The sequence below is a fragment of the Coptis chinensis genome, chromosome 4 (genome assembly GCF_015680905.1).
Source record: "Coptis chinensis isolate HL-2020 chromosome 4, ASM1568090v1, whole genome shotgun sequence".
NCBI lineage: Eukaryota > Viridiplantae > Streptophyta > Magnoliopsida > Ranunculales > Ranunculaceae > Coptis > Coptis chinensis.
The window spans coordinates 92592953-92610341 of record NC_141459.1 but is presented as its reverse complement, the minus strand read 5'-3'; the positions used below and the strand labels follow the sequence as shown (position 1 = coordinate 92610341).

At 35.9% G+C, this 17389-nt stretch overlaps 2 protein-coding genes and 1 long non-coding RNA gene across 4 annotated transcripts; 1 reads left to right on the top strand and 2 right to left on the bottom strand.

Moving 5' to 3' along the window:
* Positions 1-5281: 5281 nt before the first annotated feature.
* Positions 5282-9763, bottom strand: LOC147505691 (quillaic acid 3-O-glycosyltransferase CSL1-like). The gene is made up of 8 exons (XM_086558173.1): positions 9009-9763; positions 8505-8609; positions 8318-8422; positions 7013-7225; positions 6812-6911; positions 6391-6569; positions 5950-6297; positions 5282-5858 (listed from the first exon to the last, which is right to left on the bottom strand). The coding sequence occupies exons 1-8, from the start codon at positions 9630-9632 to the stop codon at positions 5385-5387; spliced, it is 2148 nt and encodes a 715-aa protein (XP_086414299.1). The 5' UTR covers positions 9633-9763; the 3' UTR covers positions 5282-5384.
* Positions 9764-10479: 716 nt separating this feature from the next.
* Positions 10480-13080, top strand: LOC147505690 (uncharacterized). 2 transcript variants are annotated; one of them, XM_086604165.1, is made up of 5 exons: positions 10480-10620; positions 10755-10811; positions 12315-12453; positions 12547-12664; positions 12750-13080. In XM_086604165.1, exons 2-5 carry the CDS (start codon positions 10802-10804, stop codon positions 12801-12803), a joined length of 321 nt encoding a protein of 106 aa, XP_086460291.1. In that variant the 5' UTR covers positions 10480-10620; positions 10755-10801; the 3' UTR covers positions 12804-13080. The 2 variants fall into 2 exon arrangements, with proteins under 2 accessions (XP_086460291.1, XP_086460290.1); XM_086604164.1 differs by having other exon boundaries at positions 12309-12453.
* A 2668-nt stretch (positions 13081-15748) lies between these two features.
* Positions 15749-17008, bottom strand: LOC147505689 (uncharacterized). Its single transcript, XR_015220650.1, has 2 exons — positions 16641-17008; positions 15749-16006 (listed from the first exon to the last, which is right to left on the bottom strand). It is a non-coding gene; the product is annotated as an uncharacterized LOC147505689 (long non-coding RNA).
* Positions 17009-17389: the final 381 nt, after the last annotated feature.

Here is a 17389-nt window from a genome sequence, read left to right as displayed (position 1 = left end):
ATATTATTTGGGCATTCAATATTTGACTTTGTACATGAATTAATTATCAAAGTTATTAATTCCCATAGTTCGCAACCCTTCATCTTATTTCAGAAATCACAATTCATAGTGTTCAGTAGTTCACAGTAACATTGTATACAAAATAAATCCAGCATATTTTACGATCTATTTTTCATTTCTTTTTCAGAATAAATAAAAACAGAGCCAAATACTCAACAATCATGCACTGAATTAACAATCTAAAATAAAAAAAAAAAATTGAAATCATTATATATACTTGAACCCTAACCCTAACATAAAAGAATGAGAGAATGAAAATTAACATGCACACACATGAGAGAGATTGAGAGAGAGAAAGAGATGAACAAACCTCCTCGCCAAGTTGTGCAAGTCGATGATTATGTTGCTTGTCTCCAAAAATCAACTCTCCAAATCAATACACAACTGTATGAGGAGAGAAATTAATGAGAGTGTGAGAGAAGAAGAAGTTAATGGCAAATGGGAGAGAAACTAATGAGAGTAGAAAGAGTGATTGAGAGAAAAATGGGAAGAAGGCGAACCTGGTTGAAGCTCGGTGAAGTTTTTTTTTTTTTTTTTTTTTGGGTCAGGCTCTTTTTTTTTGTGGCAAATCCACTTATTTCGGTGGCAAATTTGTGTACAAATTTGTCGTGGTAAAATTTACTCAGCTCCCCCCAGAGTAAATTTTGCCACCAAAATCATGGCAAATGACAACTTGTGGCAAATCCAAAAAAAATTTGTCATGACTCAAAAAACACATCAAACAGTGCCAAACAAGTTGAATAGTGCCATTTATTTGCATTTGGCATGACAAATGGGGCTATCAAACACAGCCTTAGTTCAACCAAAATAGTTGACCAAACCAAAAAGTAAATAGAGCTAAATTTGTAAATATGCAAAAGTATATGGGCAAAATTGTATTAAATCAGACAAAAAAGTGACGAATTGATTGAGAGATACATAAAAAAAATATTAAAACACTATTGCAGAATTGTAGATGAGGGGCGCAATTAAAATATTTTATATACCCATACCTTTGATAATTACTTATGGAATAGATCAGTTTTTATTAGGGTTAAATTGGAAATTAAAAAACTGGTACCAAAATAATTAAGAATGCTCGTTGTTTATATAAAAAATAGTAGTTGAGATTTTCAATATTTGTTTTTAAATGTAAAATTCTTTAAATGTATATATTGTATAGCATATAGTCACCAAAGCAGAAAACACACACACACACACACATATATATATAATAAAACACTACACTCCACAAATCTACATATATTGAAGCACAACTCCAATTTTTAGAAAGCATAATGAGGAATGCTATGTTGGCGATTAATTCCCAAATTGAACGATAAAGTCTTTTGTTCCACATTATTGTCCTTGTTGAATTTGGTGCGCCTTTCCCTGTTTATACGGTCTTAAAGGGTGTTAACATGGTATTCTCTTCTAGGGGTGGAACTTGGGTCGGGTTAGCCCAAACTCGATGGGCTAAAACCCAATTTTTGTTGGTCCTAGGCTAACATTTCATATCCGTGGTCCGAGCTTGGTCTTGTAAAATCAAAACCCAACTCAGTTTTGGGTTGGGCTCAAGTTAGAATATCAAATAACTGAAAAACCCAATCCCATTTGCATAGATGTACGTATATATTTCATTCCTTCTATTCTGTTATATTGTTTCCTTATAAGGATTTATTCTTGTCAAAAATAAGGTTGAGAATATCAATTTTAAAAAGAATAATTGAAAATCAGGTTAGTTTCCTTTTCAAATAATTAAATCTCTTTGATTTAGTTAGAATATTGAAATTCGGTGTTATTTATCTTTTAATTTATTTATTTAACAATGAAAAGGCGTTGAGTTCTTCACTGTTTAACATTAAAACCCGAGAAACTTGACCAACCCAACCAACCCGAGTTGGGCTTGAGCTGAAAATTTAAAGACCAACTAGGGGTTGGTCCTAGGCTCGGGTTAAAGCATTTCAAACTCGAGTTAGGCCTCAACCTGACCCAACCCTCCCGAGTTCCATTCCTATTCTCTTCTAAGATATCGATCTTCAAGGATATATAGACCCACTACTCCAAGCCTTAAGAGGACTTAGCCTTACCCTTTAAACCAAATTGACATATTCCTCCGTCTCTCCATGTTTTTTTTTTCCAAATGTCTTCTCCTCTATTCCTTTTTTCCAAAATCCAAATCAGTTTTTTTGTTTTGTTTTCTTTACTTTATATTTCCCTCATCATAATATCTAAACCTTTTATTTTCACAATCAAAATTCTAATCTTGACTAGTTGTTATCTTTTCTAACTTGAAATACTTGATTTATAGTGAAAATTGAAGTTTTTGAGAATCACATGAATCATTTCCCTTTCAAACTTTTCTAGATTTTAACCAAAAAAAAAAAAAACTTTTCTAGATTATAGTGCTGTAACTTTATTCTTTAGCTTGAAATTTCCTTAATATCAAATGCACATCTAACAGTGGGTATCGATATATGAATAGAGAACAAATTGGTGGACTGACTTGTCCACAAACATCACTTTTTTATTGGTCAGTTCAACTTTTGGGCAGCTAAATAGTTTTTCTGGGTAGTTATATAGTATTTTCTGGCAGCTACTCCACCAATCAACAATTGATGTCTTGTTGACAACAAACAGTTGCATGTCCACAACTTTATTCTCTATATGAATATATGATATTAAACCACCAAGTTACACCAAAATATTTTAGTGTTGAGAATACTTGAATTATATGAAATTGGATGAATCAATGCTAAGATATATGTATGTTCCTTCTACAAGTTAAGAAAGGAAAGAAAAAGAGAAAGAGAAAGAGAGAAGAAAAGAGGTTGGATTGTAGCAGCACAATTGTGGTGGCTTCAGAGGATGGTTAAGGTTTAATAGTTGAATTGGATTTTTGGGGAAATTACATGACTGATTAAAGCGGTAACTAGTCAATAAATTTGGTCCTGTATTGACCACTCATCAAATTGGATTGGGCAAACCCAAAAAAAAAAATATTACAAGTTTGTCATCAAAACCCAGGCCCAACAACCAATCCAACTGGTCTCGTCATAACGAACCCCTCGGGTCGTTTGAGTGTACACTCAAACGGTCTCGCCATGTTGTTTTAGTGTACACTCTCAAATGATCTCGCCATGTAGTTTGAATGTACACTCAAACGACCTCACCATGTAGTTTGAGCGTACACTCAAATGACCTCACCATGTAGTTTGAGTGTACACTCAAGTGGTCTGCGCATGTCATTTGAGACAAAACTCTTGGTTTTTTGCTAGACGATATGGCGGGGTCGTTTGGGCAGTCTCCGAGACAATATGGCGGGGTCGTTTGGGGACTCTCGCTCTTGGGCGACATGGCTGGGTCGTTTGGACTTTAAAAATTCGGTTTGTTTGTCACAATGTTCATTTTAAAAATCAGCTTCCACTTAATCAACCCAAATTCGAACTCAAACTCAAAAACGACTTCAATTCATCAAGCTTGGGCAAACTCGAACTCAAGTTTAATCAACCCAATCTTCCACCCAAACTCCCAAAAAAACATCAAGTTTGAAATCATCAAGTTTAATCAACCTAATCTTCCACCCTAATCAAGTTTAATCAACCCAATCTTCCACCCAATCAAATTTAATCAACCTAATCAAGTTTAATCAACCCAACCAACTTTGAGTATATACTCAAACGGGACACGACTCGAATTGGGTGAAGTCGCCAACTTCAATTCACATTGTTGATTCACAACTCAACACTCGAAGTATGAACACGACAGAAAACTCGGAGTTGTTGTTGTTGTTGTTGTTGTTGTTGTTTTTTGGAGTTCAGTCTCGCGAGAGAGATGATACCGGCTAAAAAGGCTTGAAAAAAATGGTAGCCGGTATGCGTTAAGGTGTGGGGGAGTTGTCGGGCTTGGGCCGGAGGCTGCCCAATGCAATTTGATGAGTGCCCGATTAAATCACCATAAATTTTGTGAGTTTCGGAGCCCTTCCAAGTTGTGATGGGCTCGCTAATTAACATTTCTCATTTCTCATTTCTCAAGCCTTAAAACCAAAGTAATCTCAAAATAACAAAATATTCTAGTACGAAATATGCACAAACAAAAAAGTTTAGAAACCCACCAAAACTTTCTAACAACTTTAAGTCTAAATCCCAATGAGCAATTTTGAGTACCTTGATAATGGTGGATAGCTTCAAGTGTGTATATCCTAATGTAATTGCTTCAATAGTTAAAAAATAATTATAATACGTACATAGAAAAAGGAAAGGGTTTTAAAGGGGTGATCTTGAATACACCCATAAAAACACTCCCGTACTCCATAACTAACTTAAGTTTTTGTCATACCTCAATAACCGCTTCAATCTAATAACAATTCCCAAATTAATTTGGGATATTTCTAATATGAGCAAAATGATTAAAAAAAAAGAAAAATAGAAACTCTATAAATGGAGGTCCGACTTAACCTACTATAGGTTTGATTGAGTTTGAATTGTATGCCAATAATTTTTTTGGTAAAGAATTGTACACCAATAATTATTAGATCGTAAAGAATTATACTGTTATTTTAATTCATTGTATAATTGTTAGAAACGTAATTAGTATTGTTCTAGATATATACATCTTCCATATATGCGTTATGCAAAGTACATATAGTTTCTAAGCTTATTAACAAAATCCTAAAGCATAGAAGTTTGATTTACTTTTGAAGCAACTATTAAAGACTGGATACCGCCCCCCAACCAAGAGCAAAACTTAATACTGATGGAAGCTTGCACGGTCCTGACACAGGTCATGGAGGTTTGATAAGAGATACTAACGGGAAGGTTTTATTGGCTTTCACAAAGTCAGGGGTCGGTGATTTTCTAGGAATTGAAGGCAATCGAGATTGGCTTGAGCAGATGTGCATCTATTTAGCAGGTTTGGAATTAGGGCCTATAGAGTTTTTATCTTTTGTTGGGCCTCTCATAGATAGGGAACTATGTATGTTAGTAGAAGAAGATGCTAAGGGAACTATGTATGCTCGTTTTTCTTGATTATACAGGTGGGGGTCTGCCTAACCCTAGCTTATTTCTAAAAAAAAAAAAAAAAAACTGGTAAAGACTAATGCTTTCTTACTAGAAGGTAACAGCACTGAGGGTCACTTGGCCAACCTTTTGGATTGAATACTGTCACTAAGCTAGTCACCTCACCTCTCTTTCTTGCCCGAACTTACAACCTTTCTTTCTCGCTCGGCCTAATAGAGTTGCGCTTACTTAGTACATTATTTTCATTACCAACCTGTCGTCTCATACATCATTAACAAACAAGAATAAGACGTCGAAGTGTCAAACTCAAAGAGAATTGGAAAAGCATTACAGACACCCCTTGTCTTTCCTTGTGATCATCCCTTCAATGATAGGATAACTGAGAACCAAAACAAAGAACGAAAGGAAAACCTGCGCAAACATCTCAGTATAGCTCTCATCTATGATCACTCTTCTTACTCCTCCAATGAAACATCCGATGTTAAGAATGACCAGAATGATCAATGGGACAAGGAATGTAGCAGCCCCTTGGAAATCAAATATACCTTTCTCATACTTCTTTTGTTGTTTCTGATCAACAACTTTATTAGTTAGCCTGAAACTGGCCTTCGTTATACCAATCCACTTCAGTATAACGTCTAGACACCCGAATAAATTTGCTGTCACAGATTTTACCATCCAGATCCTCTGTTCATTCCACCATGTTCTTATGGATCCATCACTAGAAAGGACTTCAAGCAAATGTTGAGAAAGCGCAGATAAGTAGACAATCAAAAACACGCCAAACCAAGGGTCAGAAGCCTGCAATAGTGCAATAGGATTGTAAAACAGATGTTAAAACACAATTATTCGTATTTTGCTAAAAGCTCATAAAGTACATGTCACAAGTTACCTGGGGGTACAATGGTATGCCATTCAGCAGGCAGAGTTGAGGGATTGTGCCATAAATAATTAAAGCAACTGAGTAGAAGGGCTGGAATACGAAATATGCGTAGCACATACTCTGAAGAATAGACATTCTTGACATCCCGTATGTTAGAGGACAAAATTTGGAGAGGCCAACTTGAAACAATCCAGAGCACCATTTCATTCCTTGAACCAAAGCGTCCTTCATATTCATAGTTGTACAACCTAAGAAGCACGGCTTTGAAGGAAAACAGTAGACGGACGTCCATCCTTTGCAATGTAGAAGATAACCGGTAAATGTACTTTCCAATAAACATTCATGCGAGAAGCCAATCTGTTAATAAAGCAGCATCGGTATTGAAAGTTAGGATGCTGGTTAAGTTATAAGAACTAAGATATAGGTAACAGATTGTAACTTCGAACTTACCTGCGCACCCCATTGTGTGTTTCTTTCATAAGAACACGACGCCAAAAATTGTGCCTCTTCTAGTACTGCTTGCGATGTATCTCCGTCGTCATTGAGTAAAGATTCATTCTCTTTCTTTAGCGAGTTGACAAATACATTTGAGGGACCGAAATACATGTAAGGTCGACTAAGGTACGCATCTGAAAAAAATTGGGAATTAATGTCCAAACACCGTGTCGGTTCAAATTATACTATCAAAGGAACCACCCTTTCTATAGCCCAAAATAATCTTTTCATTACAACTATCTAATGGAGAAGAGCTTAATAAAATTATTACCCATGTTTTTCACAAGGAACATTTAGGGGAAGGGGTGAACATGCCTCTAAGTTCAAAATGCCTCCCAACAAATTCTGAATCCATTTAGTTGGGGAAGAAACATACCTTCTTCGTTTGGACTACCATACAAAGCCCGCCTCTTCATGTAAAAACCTGTGCCAGAGAGTACAGGACCCCTAAGCCCATCCATGCCTTGCCACTTTGTCTGAATAATGAAAAGATCATATCATACTTGGGCATTCTCATTCAACATGATATTAGGTACATGAGAACATGTTTTGCACTGAGATCCATTTACATACATACCTTGTACGCTGATCTTGCTTGACCATCATAAATATCGTTCTTACTAACATTGTAGAAAATCTGAGGAAACTGAACGAACGCGAGCGAGGGAAAGGCTTGGGGATCAAGGTGGAAACACATTGCTTGCCTAGCAGAGGATGGGTCATTGCAATACATATCACAGTCTAATACCAGTATGTAAGGTGAGTTGCTAATTATGCCTGATACACGAAGCTGCAATAACAATGTGATATTAATATAGCATATTTGTAGGATATATATGTTTGAAAGCCCAAAACTCGATTCAATCTGAAGTTTATTGAATCAAGCAACATAGTGAACAGGAAAGAAAAACCACGCCTCTGATCACCAGTGACTTGCATCATTTTATAAATTTTACTGGGGGATCGGAAATATTAATGTGTGTACTCCAATTGATCAAACGGGGACCTCAACGTCCAAGTGATTCACGTCTTGTGCCACTCATTAAATAGATTTAAGAGTACAAATGTATTCCCCTGCCCTTAGTGAATTGGTCCACAGAATATATGAGCCTGGTGATCAGTAGCCCCTGACAATTGAAAATGTCTTACAAATTCAAACATTTCAGGCAGATTGATTTTGAGTTATTCCAAGTGCATAATTTTATTTGCTACATATCCACAAACTACTCTAATTTCCCCTGTAGGTCCGCCAAGAGGAAGGTCATACTACCTACCCTTTGTGTTTAGGTCCACCAAGACGGGGACCTGAACTGGTAGGGACGTAGGGTGTAAGGTACCATCATATTAATTCAATAGCAGCGCTGATAGCAGGATTCTGAGCGGCTAGTTTTGGTTAGAGTGTCTGAAGTTAATATCTGAACGACGCATCAAGAAGTTTATTCAGTGTGAAGCTCGGGCTGATCGATCATCACAGAATTAAAGAGGAAGGCCCGAAAGTAAGTACAGTGGCAATTTAGTAAGCTTCACATTATTGTATTAACTACCAGGAGAGCATCAGGAGTTCAGAGCGTGGTGCACTTACTTCTTGAAAATGCTTGTGTGCGGGACAATCAGTCCAATGACACGAACGGCACCCTCATGCCCTTTGACACTGGGAAATTCCAACAGCACTTTGAGGCTAATATATATCCCTCTAGCAGTATAGCAGAGCTATAGGACTCTTTATCACACCTCCATGGAATGCACACCACCGCACAGTGATGCACCAATGCATCAATGTATCATGGACATATGCCTTGTATTTACTAGGAGGTGTGCATCACTTGTATTTACAGTGAGTTATTATTGCTATGGATATTATTGTTAACGTTGGAATACGTACAAGGGTATTAAGTGCTCCGGCCTTAAATCGATGAGGATAAGTTGGCCTCCTTTCTCGAGAAACATAAACAAGACGTGGAAACTCATTGTTGTCCGCGCATATCACCTACAATGTGCCAATAACAAAGAAAAAATTATATAAATAGCATTCACTTGGTAGAGTGACATCTAGTTGAATAACTGCGTACCTCAATATGAGGGGGGTGATCTTGACTTGTTGAGATGCTTGTGTTTCCCATTACACAACTTTCTCCTGCCTTTTCCACTTGCTTCTTAAAAAAAGTGTACTTTGACTGCATAACATGTAAGAAAAACATTATCTACATACCCAAAACAGTATGTTCATTCATCAAAGTACTCTATTATCAACATTTTCCTAACATAAAGAAAATGTTTGATCAGTTGGTTTTAAATGTTGCGCTTTGTGTAAGGTGCTCATGCCTTGATAAAAATATCAGTCCAATTAAAGCTAGTCATGCCATCGACCAGCAAATTTGATAAAATTTTCGTACTTCGGTAGTCCTATCAATGCTCTGTTCTAGTATACATCATCTTTGATGGCATGGACCAGCCCAAGATGCAAAATACATTTTCGAATTACATTTTGTACATCAAACCTTTTCCAAAAAAAAAAAGAATAATAAGACAACCTAAAGATCAAAACATATAAATCACATTTGACTAACGTTCACCTTTATCTCTTCTTCTTCTTCTCTAAACTCATCACTACGATGAAGTCGATCATCATCGGCAAACGACGAAAAATAAGCTTCAGGACACCTAGTATTAATCCCATATTTCACACAAAATGGTATCCAAAACTTGGCAAAACTAGCCGCTTCTTTAATAGCACAAACTGTAATAGCTGATCCACCATCATCAGAAAGATAAACATTTAACTTCTTAGAAGGATAATCAAGTGACATAGCTGATAAAACAGTATTCATAACCTCAAGAGTTGGTTCTTTAGTAGGATCAGCAGTACAAATGAAGACATCTACACTTGGCAACTCGATGTCCTCAGGTATGTTTTGAGGATAAACTTTGCGCGAAACAGGATAGTATCGAAAGGCTTGTGTAAAGAAACAAATGAAGGAGAGAATGAGTTCAGAAATGAAAAGTAGAAGGTATGGTGTGAAGGGTATGTGTTGGTTGTTTTGGTAGAGTTGTGAAAGACGGTAGTAGATAAGTATTAGTATCATTATGAGATGGAAGCAAGAGTGCAGTCTGTTGAGTGTTGCTCTTGGCTCTTGGATTTGCCCTGAATGAAGAGGAAATGTAGTGGTGGGTCTTCTCTCTTGCTTGAGCTCTCCCATATTTTTTTTTTTTCCTTCTCTATCTTCTCAACTTTAGAAATTTCTTGTTATACAAGGATGGAGGGGTTTTATAATACAGCAGGACTAGGAATGGTTCAGGGACTAGTAGTAGATATTCGCATTTATCTGAAGCACATTTGCACAAACTATTTAGGCCCCATATTGCTCACTTTCATGTCTTCTTTTAGACAGACCTTAATTTCTGGAGGGCTAACGATCTCATAAATGTCCACTTAATGACTAGATGATGCTTAAAATTCAATGCATGAATTCATCTTACTGTTTTAAAATCATGTGAGATTCTGGAAGAGTCCAGCAAATTAATAAATGGAGTTGAGTCAACTTATTGGACTCAAGCATTGGCATGAGAGTTTGAGTCGAGGATTATTGAAGTGAGTGATCTAGGAGGCAGCACCTTTATCTTATCATTACCGTATTTGGACCGTTCTGTTGTTAGAAAATAAGAAATTATTGGTAAAGATTCAGACTTCAGAGAGGGCATACTCACCCCAAAAGCATGAAAGGCTACATCATCGCCAGTAGTTTACATTGGGAGTGTGTGAGCCTATGAGGTATAAGGTATCCTCACGTTGACAAATTAAGGATACTCGTTGAATCTTGATTCATAGATTTAAAGTGATAATTATAAACTGGAAAGAAACAAAAGAAAAATAAATCCAAACACTTGTCCAACTACTATGCATTGTATTTACCGTAGAAGCATTGTGTTTACCGTAGAATTGCTTGTGTTTATTTATTTCCATCTTATCCAGAAAAAAAATTCCATCAAGTAATTTCTGATATGTGTTGGGCCTTGGTTATTATTGAAGCCCCTTTTCGGGAATGAGATATTGGGCCGGGCCTATGGCCCAGTACATCAGTATACAACGGTTATTTCTACGTCCGTCGCCATGGTAGTTGCGTCGGTTATAAAGAGAGCCATTTGAAATGAGAAACCTCTTTCTCTGTTTCTTCTCCTGCCAATGCTGTAAGATTTCACTAGTTTAACTTGAAGAAAAAGTTTCATTAACTTCGTAGATATAGTGCAACATTCTTTTTTTTTACGAAGATATAGTACGACATTTTTGTTTAATTTTATTCTTGTCATGTTTGGAAATGCAGCAAGACTTGGAACTCCCGCCTAGCAATTATATCACTGGATTCCCTTAATGGAGCAAGGTAACATGTTTATATTGGTTAGGATGTAAATCTTGTTATTCAGTATGGTGAGACAAACGTAAAACATAAATATTTTTGTTAGAGTGCTTTTATTTGTATGTGTTTTGCTTGATATTTATCTACGTTGAGCATGTCTACATGATTTACATTGTTTTTGTGCTTTGATGCATTTGTATAACATCATCCTCAATACTACGCTTAATGAACCACAGAATATGGTTCCCTTAATCAACATAAAACATTTTGGAATATGGGAAAATCCTATTGGACAGCCAATATTTGATTAAAAATCCATAGATTAACATTAATGAAAACCCCGTGGTCTTCCTTGATCAATCCCTTGTGGGGCATATGTACGTGTTCGGAATCCCCCAATGTTGTGTGCCTGTATGTAACATATATATCATACACACTTCTGTGTATCCGTTGTATTCTTGACAAAGTGTAAAAATTGTAGCATCTCCTATGACTCTAGTTCAAGGGCACTCTCTAGTTCAATGCACAAATCGAAAGAACTTGCAACTTTTAATTGTATTCTTGAATTGAACTTACCAAAATATTTACAACTTATCAAAAAACATAAAAGTAAAAAGTAAAAAGTATTCTTGAACTGAACATGTCCAATACCACAAAATCTTACCAAGATAGGGGAGTGGAAGGACTCACAGTTTGATCAGATACTTAGCAAGCCTTAAAGAAGTTTAGAAACATTAGAATTTGTAGTAGATGTAGTCTGAAGTCTGAACTGAAGTGAGGAATTATGGATGAACTCAGAAGTTTAGTTTATAGAACTCATTTCATCAGGGAATCGTATTATCCGCTCAATTTCTGACCTCAAACAATTAACACGAGTGGCTTTTTTTTTTTTGGCTGGGTAAGTTTAAAATATATTAGAAAGTAAAAAGGTTACAAAAAGAGTTTAGAGAGGCAACAGACTGCACTCTCTAAGGTCTTGCCAATTCAAGCTAAGTAACTACCACTGCCATTTATAAAAAATGGTGTAGTTTATATATACTAAAATGGTGTAGTTTACATATACTAAAATCTATAAAAGCTTTGATAAGGGCCTTCCCATTTGCGTAACCAATCGGGTTTTCCCTCACAGACAATTGCTTCATCATCAGTCATAGTTGCACCCCTCTTAGCCAGGCTATCTGCTGTGAGGTTTGCCGCTCTGAAGGTAGTTGTAATCTACTCATCTATCATTTGAATATATATACACACCAAGTCACCAACACTGTATTTAGGAAATAGTATATGCAGTAAGGGTGTGTGCAATGCTGTTCATAATGAGCAGCTAGAACGTGCCAAGGTTTAGATTGCACATACTGAATAAAGAGTACTTCTAGGAAAAAAATATTTATTGGTCAATAGTTGGAATTTTAGTTTGTGTCCTAGTTCATAACTTCAGCATAGCAACTTCAGCAAAAACTAAATCATTTTTTAGATTCTACAATTGGTAATTAGTCGTAAATTAAGTATGAACCTTCTTTCTAGTTCTAGGTGCAGGTGGAGAGCAACACGGTGAGAAAGCAACAGTGCCACAACCGCAAGAGGAAGGGAATACTGCTCTTCTGAATTCCAGCAATGGACTTTATGATAAGCCTCTTACATGCTTTGGATGTGGTATCGGCTGGCTTTTGTAAGTCCTACCCAACATATAAATTTTGATTTCTTGCTATCATTGTTGGTGTTGGTATTAAATTGTTATTAACTTATTATGGATCATCTACAGCTTTGTTCTGGGCTTTCTCCTTCCCTTGTTATGGTACTATGCTACGTTTCTCTACTTCTGTAACTACTATCTCAAGGACCCGAGAGAACGAGCTGGGCTTGCAGCATCAGCCACTGCCGTAAGTACAATTTCATGTTGAGTTAATTACTAATTTTGCTTGAACCCATTGGTAATAATTTTGTTATCAAATTCTGCATTTACAGGCTTTGATATTCTCACTCGCTCTCTTCATTACCGTGATTGTTGTGTTCTGCTAGTTATGCGCCTCAACTCTAGACTGAAGACCAAACTGATAAGTCATTGATAATAGGCACTTTCTAACGAATGTTTGCAGAAGGCTTTCTATATGGAGCTGTTATCTTTATTACTTAGTATAGTATTACAGATTCAAAACTAACGCAGCTGAACTCTTGAATTTACACTAGCCATTTGGCCCGGCCTATGGCCGGACTTGCTACATAGATAGCTAATTACTCAAAAACCTAAAGTCCACTTGAATAAATAATATATGTATATTGATAGCTAATGATTCATTGCATACTTTGCTTGAAGGGTTTATGTTTTTCTAATATTTTTTGAAGGGAATTGCAAGCTCTCAAACCTTGATCTAGTAAGTGTAAAGCGTACATATATCTTTTCTGGCTGATACATCTGCAGTAGCGAAAAACAAATTGATGTCAATTTCAAATCTAGATGAGAGTCCTACCTTAGCTTTCTCAGCTACTTGACGAAGCATTTGGACAGCTAACTTGGTGATTATATTGTAGCATCAATCCCATGAATGCATTTGATCTCACTCACCAAATACTCCACTATGACATTGTCAAAGTCCTCCCCACCCAAGAAAGGATCGTGTTTTCCTACAATGTTGACCGACCGATCGATAGCCAAAAGAGTCGATTTCTTGAGAGGTCAATCTTCAGGAACACATTTTATAGTCTGTTTGATATGCAAATAAATTGGATTTCCAGTTCCAATTGATGTATGGATGAGTTGCATGCCAAGTTTTGTGAGTGTAAATCCGGATATCAATCTTAGAACTATATCGAACCACTACTTGTATCTAAAATTGACTTCTTCCAAGGTCCACTCAACAGAAGATCATTTAGAGGACCAACGGAGTAGGGAATAACATATAAAGAACTATTCAAGGGAAACTGAGCAAGTGGGCATATAAGTGATATGCCACAGATGCCACAGATTGCTCTTAAAAAACAAATGGCTAACGACATTTCAATTATGTAATGCGGATACTCCTACATACTAATGCATCATAATAGTTATAAATAAGAATTGAGATCCTATTTTAATCATTAAACAAACTAAAGAGAAGTTAATACACAATTGTTTGTGTTGTGACGACAATCAATAATTTAATGACATTTATTTACATTCGGAGTTCTATACATAGAAATAATGAAAATCAGTAAACTCGTAATGACTCTTTAGTTACCTAGATGTATATACAATTTTACAATTTATAAAAGATATATTTGAGAGCAGAATTCCAAGTCTCAACACACATTTTACAATGAAACATTCAATACAAAAGCAGTGCAATCTCCTATATTGTGACTATGTCTTTGTAACTTCCCATACCTGTAGCACAATTACTATGAATTAGTTGGATTACAAAGTAAGGTAACCATGATTATTTACTAACACATCTACAAAAGTGTGCATGTTAGTGTGATTATCAACTCTATATCCAATCACAACATTACAAATCAAGTCACAGCAATTCCTATTCCATTCCATAGCTCAAAGTATTAGAAAACCTTAATCTTTGTTTCATCACTGATGTGGACGTTAGTTCAATATCTAAATTTCTCCACAAAGTTACTGACGGATCAAGTCCATAAAGAGTTAATTGTTTAATTAGGATTATTTAATTGAATAAAGTCGGAGGTCTTTAATGCCAGAAGTGACTTGTTATTAACACTTCAGCTAAAAATGTTTCATGTACAGGTTTGTGCCTCTATACTATTATTATATTTGGTGATTGTCAATGCACCCTTCGGCAAATAACTATTTGGCACAAACTATACAATCTAATTCCAACATTACCATTGGCACTACCTTAACTTACCAAAAGAATGCAGATGCAACATATTCATCCCCTAGTTTAACAGGTCATATAGAGTATTTTTTTATTTTTTTTCGATAAACATTTTTTTTTATGAAGTTGACTTCCTTTCATCAACTCTAGTTTGAAAGGACATGACTATGTTATAAATTAAATATCCAAATGCAACTCCCTTTGAAAACTCAAACAAATCCAAGTATCTATAATGACATCAAACACCCTTAACGAACTTGCTATCCTCACCAAACTCATCCACAATTTCACTCTCACCTCCACCACAATATAATGGATTATTCCCAAAACTTGTATGATCAAAATCCCTAACCGGCCAGATATTGTTCTCTATAACTCTATGGTAATTTGGTTTTGCAAAACCGACTGACAACAACACGCAACTCTTCATTAGAATTCTCCACTTGGGACTGTATCATTATGACTACTTATTCTCATCTCTTCAAAGTAAGGCATGTTCAACCAAATTAGTTTGTTTTCATATTTAAATTTGCTTGGATTTAAATATGAAAACCAAAACCACCACAATTCCACATGCTTTTTCATTCTTCTTCCTTCTTATTATTTTTAGGGTGAACTAGTGTTACCCCCCTACTAGATGAGCCAATTAGGATTTCCCCCCACTAGATGGGAAATTAGGGTCTCCCCCCTAAATACAAAAAAAAAAAATTGGTCAACTTTGACTTTTTTTTTTTTGTGTATTTAGGGGGGAGACCCTAATTTCCCATCTAGTGGGATCCTAATTGGCTCATCTAGTGGGGGGGTAATACTAGTTAACCCTTATTTTTATTAGTGAAGTCATCTCTTTCATATAATCACATTAATCTTGACAACCAAGAAAACACAATCCGTGATGGCTAATGTTGCTCCCAACTTTAAGGTCAATTAGACCATATACGACACAATATGATATCACATTTGGTTATAAATTAAAGTAAATATATGATGACTACCTTTTCATTAGAATCATTTCGACACTTGCCATTGGGCAACAAAATATTTGACAGGCCAAAATCAGTTCGATCAAAGATAACCACGTGGTTGTTGTTTAGCAGCTGCATGTGCAGTGCTGCTATCCCAATGTTGTTCTGTAAAAGTGAGGATTAACATCACAAAAAATCAGCATTAATTCCTTGTGTAGGTTCGCAGCCTGTTATCAGATGATTACAGCCTATACACAAAGATGCCCATGTATCCATTCCAAAGAAATATACATGCTACTAAAAAAAACCTGGAGCACAGGTTGATATATAGATGTTGCTAGATATATTCCTTGCTCAGGAAGGACGGCTGCAGTTCCATAACCTTCCTGCAGGACATTTGGGCCCCTCCTACTCCATCCTTGGGGAATAAGATCAACTCCTATAACAAAGAATAGATCGTTAAGTAATAGCAGTGACCACTTCTGATGCAAAATAAGCTAAATAACATGGACACTTCATATACTCAAAAAATTATGTGTCGTGCATAATCTATTTATATAGTTACAACTCCATGATATGCCACTTTCATTGTTCATTATCTGTAAGGAGGTACTTTATAAGGTATTGAGACCAAGAATTAGTTGTATAACTAATGAATAGTGACAGTTTTATTTTTTGTTAGTTGTGTCCCTCTGTCTTACTTCATAATGGTCACCGTGTCAGACACCGACGTGCATATCCCTGTTAATGTGACTTGGAAAATAAGAAAGAGAATTAAGACAACATAAGGTCAAAATTCTAAGATCAAATTTGCACAAATTGCAACTGATGCAATCTAATGCTTCTACCCTTAATTTTATCCTCGAATTAATTGCTATTTTTTTCTTTCTTTTTTTTAAAAAAAAGATTAGTATTTTAGGGTATTTAAGTTGTTTTTAATTTTGGGGTAACTTTTGTTACAAATGCAGCAAACTGATTTACATTTTAATAATAAAACCTCTAATTATTGTCAATCAAAACAATGAAACAAAACTCTATAAAAGGGAACCTTGAAAATAAAATAAAACCCTTACCTCTGGAAGCTCCAAAACATAAGTAGCAAGGACTTGAGTGGATTCGAGCTTCCTTAAAAGCTCAGAATTTACACCCTGCAATCTTGAATTGGCCATTCCAAGCCCGGATGATTCTTCCTCCAACTCTTTTAATCTCTGTAAGCCTTTTCCAATGTCTACATCCCTCCCAACAATACCGTATTCCTGATCTTTTAAGTCGGAAACCTTGTCCTGAAGCGTGGAGAGTTGTTCCTTGGTATGCTCTTCATCTAACCTAATCTTTTTCTTTAGCATCTTTAGCTTCGTTCTTATTGACTCAAGTTCAGCTAAGGGTGGGCAATGGGCCGGGTCGGGCTAGCCCGGCCCTAAACATTTAAAGCCCTTTAAATATTAGGTAGGTCGGCCCAAGTCCTAAACATCGGGTTGGGCCGGGTCACAAGTCTAAAACCTCTAAGCCCTTACTCCTACCCTAAAGCCCTCTTTAAAGGCTTTAGGGCGGGCCTATATATTTTTTTTTTTTTTACTACATCAGGTTTTAAAACTCATTTATATTACAAAATGTACAATAATCTACAAACTCAAAGTCCAACCAATCTAGTAATAATCGTATAAGTCAAAAATTTAAAATGCACATCCACAATCTAATGAATCAAGTACATCGAGAGTTGAATTTGTTCTTCTTTGTACTCAAAACCTCACTAAAATTACATTTTAAATTGAAATACATAAACAAATAATTATATTATCATTTTAAAGGAAGAAGTAATATA